General features: G+C 47.6%; 1 protein-coding gene across 1 annotated transcript in view; it reads left to right on the forward strand.

Moving 5' to 3' along the window:
- The window catches only part of LOC126567267 (microtubule-associated protein futsch-like), a 163,045-nt gene extending 156,083 nt beyond the window's left edge, over positions 1-6,962 (forward strand). Inside the window, exons 6-10 of the mRNA XM_050223499.1 lie at positions 713-1,549; positions 1,998-6,082; positions 6,157-6,319; positions 6,479-6,647; positions 6,731-6,962. Of these exons, the coding sequence (XP_050079456.1) occupies positions 713-1,549; positions 1,998-6,082; positions 6,157-6,319; positions 6,479-6,647; positions 6,731-6,908 (5,432 nt within the window). The 3' untranslated portion in view covers positions 6,909-6,962. The remainder of the gene's footprint in view (positions 1-712; positions 1,550-1,997; positions 6,083-6,156; positions 6,320-6,478; positions 6,648-6,730) is intronic.
- Positions 6,963-8,025: the final 1,063 nt, after the last annotated feature.

Below are 8,025 nucleotides of genomic sequence, written 5' to 3' on the forward strand. Positions count from 1 at the left end.
TTCCTGGAATTCAATATTCAAAGTCTATTAGTATGCACAAATTGCGTGGCGCTTTTTTTATGGAGTCTTGATTAAGAATATTTAATTAAAGCCTCTTCTCAAAAATCCAAAAAAATACTTGTAGCTATAGCTACAGGCAGTATGGCAGCATAATCTTAAAGATTTCTTATCTAAAAGCTAATCAAATTCAAATTAGAATGCTAACGAAATTACACGAAACGTTCATTGCATACTATCGTGATGATATACAAACATCCCACCATGGCCAGGGACAAAATGCGTTCAACACGCCATCATCATGTGTATCCGAAATGAGTGAATACTTCATTAAAAACAAGTGCCAAATCATAAATCCTGCAAATGAACCCTTCGTTTCCGCACAGTTATGAATACCTTAAAACCAGAACAGATTTTACGCAGCATTACATGATCAACGAACCAGTTAAACCCTTTTAACGTTTTTTTCTGTACGTGCATGGTTCTACTCAGCGCAGTAATGGGTTGAGCAATTGATTTGAATATTAATCGAATTAGAATCATAATGTTTAATGCGATTTGAACGAGCATCTGCCTTCTTGGAACTTGTTTTCCAAGCGAAAACTGGTCGAAAAATTTAATTTAAGAAATATTAAATTACGCTAATTACCTTAAGAAACATTTCATCTCAAGCGAAAATTGTCATTCATAATTTCTTCTGCTCTTTCTTCTGCAGGATACTATCAACCGGCTGGTCCGCTGATATCGCCTCACCTACTTGGCCAGCCCCCGTCCCAGCACGGTCCGAAGAGTGGTCCGGATGGCGACTCGCTCCTCCAGAGTCCACAGCAACCGCCCCCGCCGTCCACGGCCGACAGTACGGACAGCGACGTCCTGCTGACAGGTACGCCCGGACGCCCCGCACACGATCACCCGATGGGCTTCCATCCACTGCGCCCGAGGGCGGCAGTCGCCGTAGCAGCAGCAGCCGCAGCCGCTGATGATGCAGATCGTTATTTTCGTTCCATATTTCCAGGTGGTGGAGTCGATATGGGACATCGCTCCCAACCCTACGGCACATCCCGCTACGGAGCAGCCACCGGTGCTGGTGGTCCACCCGGTAATCTCTACCCCCGTCCCATGCAGATGCACTGTCCACCGGCGTATCTGTCCCCAGGGTACTACGCACCGTCGCCGTACGGTCCACAGCCACCTCCACCTCACGGGCCACCACCGGAGATGTACTACACGCACGCGTATCCGGCCCACTTCTACCCAAAGTTTGCACCCTCGTACTATCCAACATCTAGACGGTACTACGCAGGGCCGGGACCCGGTCCCGAACATCACCTCTACGAACAGGCACCACCACCGAGCAGTGCACAGGGTCCACCAGGGCCGCCACCTCCACCATCCGGGGCACAACTCGTACCTGCTGGACCGCAAGGTCCCCAGCATCTGGATCACTATCCGTACCCGCCATATCCAGGTTACGGTAGTCCCGGGCCAGGTTCCGGCGGCCAGTGTTATCCACGCAACTTGCAACACCCGCCGCCACCGCCTGCGTATATGGGTAAGCCAATGTATGACAGCGAACTCATCTCTCATCATCATGTCGCTCCCGAGTACGTCACAAAATGGGCAAAGTTCCTTTTGTCTGTGTGTCTGAACCCCTTCTACGTTTCTTAGTATCTTTTGCATGATTTGAATTTTTGCTTTACTCCCTACAGGAGAAATGTTGAAGTAATTTTATGTAAACGTTTATCATAAGCTTTATTTTTTAGAGTACGATTATTACAATTATTGCGTGAAAATTTCTTTTGAATATTTTAAAATTAATCCTAATCATCATAATAATTCTTCATACCTATGCTACTCTATTTGAAGAAATTTAAGAGAGATGAATTTTTAAACATGATTTTCATAAAGAGTCCAAAATCTACCACATTCTTTCATCATCCGTTGCTTCCAACTAAATAGAACTAACATTACTAACTCTGCGTTTGTTTATCCTTTTGCAGATGCGCATTACACAACCAATTGCCCATGTCCGATGCAGTGTCCAAAAAACGTCAATGCTGGGTCCCTTATTGGTATCAAGGCCAGTAAGGGCCCAGTAGCCACAAACAACCATATCGTACAAAATCAGCCGACCACCAGGATCAGCACGACCGAACCAATTACAATTTCGTCAAGCTCCTCGTCGGCATCGTCCTCCTCATCTCCGGCGCCAGTCGACTCGCCCGTCACTACCTCGGCAACCACCACCTCCGTTAGGCAAACTTTGGCCGATACGGAATCGTCACCAAGCGCAACTTCCAAACAGCAGCAACCACATCCATCACACGCGTACCACGCACACCACCATCACGGGTCTTCACTACCAATGGAAATGCATCCTCAGGGTGTGCCGACCCACCATCCACACACGTATCCCTACCACTTCCACCATCATCATCCTAGTCCGCTGCACCACTCACAGCAGCACGGATCGATGCAAGCCGATATTGCCGCTGAAAAGACGGCAATTACGGCAACGTCCACCAGCTCGTCGATGACGACCCTAAGCTCTTTGGCGAAACAAACACCACCCGTTGTGACAACGGCTACGACAGGATCCGATACGAGCCATCCGGATAAAATGTGCTACAAAACCGAGCTACCGATAAAGCCAGAATCCGTACCGGATCTACTTTCAACGCCGATGCACTATGGTAGCCCGTACCATCATCCTTATCATCATCCAGTGGGCTATTATCACCATCCGAAGCTGACAGACCTTAAAGAGGAATCGCACGGTGCACTAACACCGCCCTACTCGATATCGGGCAAGATGACGCTCCTCGAAACTCCCGAAATGAGTCCAGTCCGAGTATCGACCGTGCTGAACGCTCCTACCGTGCTATCAGGCGAAGTTTTGCAGCCGTCACGGAAGGCGAAAGAATGTGGTGAAAAAACACACTGCTCTGAAGATAAGTTAACAAGCATTCCGGTGTCAACTACCATTGTAAAGCAAGAGATCGAAGAGTTTAAGCTACTAGAACCGCTAGTAGGAGGAACCATGTGTAAAAAGGAAGATTTCGAAGAGATGGGTCCCGCGATGACACCGGACCTGATGGATGAAACGATTGTGATTAAAAAGGATCGAGACGAGGAAAAGCCGGTTAACCGATCTGGCTGCCATCTCGAGCATCAGCCGACGCATCCAAATGCGTCCGTCGATCATCATCACCTGCATCACCATTTACAGCAGATACGCGTTGGAACGCATCTACCGCACCACCTACATCACCACAGTGCCAGTACAAATCTCTTGCATGGGTCACCACATCATCATCATCTGCATTCGCACTATAGCATGCAGCAGCAGCATCAGCCACCTTTAATTACCGGTCTGTTGGTGGAGAAAGATGAAAGCGATGCCAAACTACCTCCGGATAGCAAGAGTATGCTCACCGAGCTCGTGCTTACGACGGAAGCAACGATGATGGAAGCACCAAAATCAATACTTACGACACCGTCAACAACAGAGTCGTCGGCACAGGCGGTGACACCGCGGACGACGACTGCCAGATCCACGGTAGACGTTCCAGCAAAAATGGACGTCGCGCACAGCATCTGTAAAAGTCCTAGCCAGCAGCCAAGGGGAACCAGTAGTGATAATAGTTTTAGTCTTAGTGATAGCCTAACCCCGCGCGTTGCTGGCACTCCCGAACAACAACTGAGCTCAATATCAAAGAACAGTGTAAAAGTACAATCACATGACTGTGCTGCTGGTAGCAGCCTAGATCCTCCCTCACCGGTACCGATACCAGCCTCTACCGTCAAGCGGAGACCGCTCCTGGTGGCATGCAAGAAGGCAACACCCAAGCAGTCACCTCCGAATAGCTATAAAAATCTGATCAAACGTACAAACGGGATGGAGGGTGAAGATGACGAACTCGAGCTACAATGTCCGGAACCGGTAGAACTAAGCGAAGAGGAGGAAGAGGAAGAAGATGAGGAGGAAGAAGAAGAGGAGGAAGAGGAGGATGATGATGAGTTGGAAAACGAAGAAGAGGAGGAGGAGGAAGATGATGAAGGTGCACTGCTCCAGGACGGACAAGTGCAGGATGTGGAGGATATCGAGCTCCAAGAGCAGCGGAAGGTAGAGATATCAAAGGGTAAATCTCGGCGGTTGGCAATTCCACGAAATCGAGCTCCACCATCCGCTAAAAAACGATTGACTCAGCGGAAACCGTCTACTATTACTGATAGCAGAAAAAGGGGATGTAGGAGAAATATAATTCGAGCGTCAGGAACTTCGCACGACAAACTGCAACGTAGACAGTTCGCTTTGGAATCTAACAAGTCGACAGTGCCTAGAGTGATCGGTACAGAACAACGAACACGATCAGTCAGGCGATATTATCGCGTATTCCGATCTAGCATTGACTCGCTGAAGCGTTTGCCTATTTCAGTACGCAAGCGGTTATTGCGGCGTTCGAACCTAACGCTCCTATCGAGGCGTCAAAGTGTTCGGGACAAAAGGTTCGCTAAATCACTACAATCGGAACCGCTCAACGAAGTTAAAGACAGTATCCAGCTCTCTGATCCGCAATCATTACCGGCGACAGTTAGTGAAAGCGTTAGCAACATTGCTTTGCTGGACAATACATTACCAAACAAAGTTGTACAAGAATCACCTATTGAGTCTGTTAAGAAAGATGATCAGACAGAATTAGCAGCGGTGAACGTTAGTGCAGCAGTGGGACCACCACTATCGAATGTTGATCGTACGATCGATCTCGTTGCCAAAGGATACTTTTCCGAGCCAGAAATTCTTAGCGGAACGGAGCTGCAGATCCACTCTCGGGCTTGGTTGAAGAAACTTAAACAACAGCAAGAAGGCCGTTCGCATTCCGAACAGAGCCGTGGTACAAAGTGTGCCAGTGAGACAAAAAAGTGTAAAACCAAGAGTTCTCCACTGGTATTACCAGATACTACCAGTTGTTCACCGGTGGATCTATCTTCCGCCGGAACTAAGGGTAAAAAGGCAAAATCAAAGACAAAATCTTCTAAACAACAACCTACACCTGTGGTGACGGAGTTTGAGGCTTCTAGCAAACCGGAAGGAATAGCCGAATGCAAAGAGAGTAAGAGCAAAAAGAAGCCAAACTCCAAAGAACGCAAGAAGGATCAATCGACCACCCGGAAAAGAAAACAAAAGGAGCTCTCAACTGGCGATGGTGACGATTCGCACGCTCCTAAAAGAAGCAATCACAGTTCCGCAATGGATAAAGCGGACGAATCGTTGTACCAGCGCGCGACATCAACACCAATCCCCGTTCCTATCAGTGAGGTGCCTCCAGTTGCAGTTCAAGATGATCGTGAGGAGGACGATCGTCGTAAGGGTGGCGTTGCGTTTGATGACAGTGTCGTAACGCTGATGGATCACTCTTCGGTGATAGATGATCGTGAGACGGACTTTGACGACGCGGCAACCATGTTGGTGGAAGACGATGTGGCGAGTGTCGATACGAACGTGCTTGTTAATCAGCATAACAACAACAATAATAGCGCTGTTACGGATAAGAATCATATGATCCTGGAACAGGAACGCAATGGTGCAGATCCTATCGTTCGAGATGAACCCATTCAAGCAATCATCGCCGAAGGTAAGGAGGGAAGTGAGCTAGAACCTCCGGAAGGTTTGGAACCGTTCATGGATGAACCGTTGGAAGAGGAAGAGAACGATCGGACAGTTTCGAACCATCAGTCCGAAGCCTTACAGCCCCATGCTTGCCCTCCTATGGAATTGCCTATTGAACATCCAACGGCGTTTGGTTTGCACCGAAGTTACGATTATAATGAGGACCTGGAAGACGATGATGAACTGTTGCCAAAGCGTGGCTCAAGCCGTACCGTCAAGCGACGCCGTTCGCGGTCGAAGACAAAGTCGAAAAAGTTCAGCATGAAGAAGCGGCATCGCCCGACGACAAACCGGAACATGACCGCAGCAGAGCTGGAGGAGCTGCTTGTGCCAAAAAAATGGAACTCCATTCCGCGCTGGAGCAATGGTTGGACTTGGGAGGGTCAGCCGTTCCAAGGAATGGTATTTTTGAACGTGAGTATTCGGATTAGCTTACATTTGGAAGCGTTCCGTTAAGATAAGTAATCATTTCTTCTGATTCTCTGCAGAGTGATGATCCGCCGGTTCTGCGCACGTGCTATCCGGCGATGCGACATTCCGTTGGGGACATTATAAAGCCGCGCGACTGTGTGCTGCTAAAGGCGGGCAGCAAACGAGCGGAACTGCCATACGTTGCCAAGGTGGCTCATCTTTGGGAAAATCCCGATGACGGTAAGTGTGAGAAGTCCTCGGTACCGGAATCAACGAAAAATCCTCTATGATTGTATGCGCGTCATCAATCAATAAAGCTGTCAACTGACTTCGGCAGCGCCCAATTGAATATTTTGAGCATAACTTATTTTGATACTAATATTTCATATTTACTTTTAGGAGAAATGATGATGTCTTTGCTGTGGTATTATCGACCTGAACACACTGAACAAGGCCGCCAGCGTACAGATGGTCCGGACGAGGTGTTTGCCTCCCGTCACAAGGATCACAATAGTGTTGCGTGCATCGAAGACAAGTGCTATGTGTTAACGTTTAGCGAATACTGCAGGTAAGTGCAACTTCAACCCAAAAGCCATCACCGTTCGAATGTCCGTTCTGATGCAATGTAACATTTTACTTCGCTTGCTACAGATTCCGACGACAGCTGAAAGGGTACGAGGAAAATATCGAGGAACAACCATCGATAGTGCCTGCGCTACGACGCGAAAATCCTCGCCTTCCGCCACCGATCGTCTCACCGGAACTGGTCATGTACTGCCAGCGGGTGTACGAGTTCCGCCAGAAGCGACTCCTAAAATGCACATCATAGTGAAGGTGGGAGTGTGTACAGCGAAGTCACGCTAAGAACACGAAACGGAGCAATGTTGGTACAGTTCCAGAATCCACTGCTGGAGGTTTAATTAAAACCGGCTAGCTCCGTAAGCTGTACACAAGACAGAAAGACACACACACACACAAGTACATATCCTGGATTAATCGGTACCCAACGGGACCCTCAGCCGACCCATATCCGGATCCTAGTCCCGAATGCGCACACGTTCCTGTGCTGCTACGACAGTAGCATGGGCACTGTCCCGCGTACCACAAGGCGCTTTTCAACCTTCACCATCACTCCTGGAACTACTTATCTCAACATCATCCGTATTTGAAATATGTATTATTTTATATTCATAAAATTGTCTAAAGTGTAATGGTAATGGCGCGCGCCCGGTTATGTATGTATTTCCCAAAAGTCTTTGTTGAGTTAGTATGGTGATTTGTTAGTAATTTTATTTGTATATACAATGAACAGCGAAACCCTAGTGTGTCTTCACCCGGTACAATTTAATTGTATTTCCAAGTAAACTCTCCCCCTCCCAGCAGGTAGCGGATAAATTATTAAACCTTAGTTTTATAAGACTAGAAAACGAAACAAATGGTTCCACCAAATCGGTTCTAACGCATGGTGCGCGTTTGGTCTATGTTTGCATTAGGGGGCGAAAAATATAAAGCGAGCGTTTGGTGGTCACGTTCCTAATGTAGGAGGGCGCGCCGCAGCATACAGTGAGACAAACATATTTACCAGACAATCTCACAACACGTTGATCGTCGATCGTAGTCGTAAGATCCAAAGTGCACGCTGTCAAATTGGCAACGCCACCAAGCCTCTCCTTGTTATACGATAGAAAAGGGCGGACAAAACCATTCGAGCAAAAACACTTGAAACATTGCATTTGATGTTTTGAACCTGGAAAGTTATGTGGCAGCTCCAGCAATTCAAAATAAGAGAAAGGGAATATTTAAGACAATGCTCTGAACTAATACAGTATGTTCATTGTATGTGACGGTTTGTCAAGCTGGAAGTTTAAAACAATAACCTACCCGACGATACACACTTACATATATAGCGGTAGATGGAGCGAAGGAAGTTCGGTGGACAGATTTAA

This window comes from Anopheles maculipalpis, chromosome 2RL (genome assembly GCF_943734695.1).
Source record: "Anopheles maculipalpis chromosome 2RL, idAnoMacuDA_375_x, whole genome shotgun sequence".
In the NCBI taxonomy this organism is placed as follows: Eukaryota; Metazoa; Arthropoda; class Insecta; order Diptera; family Culicidae; genus Anopheles; species Anopheles maculipalpis.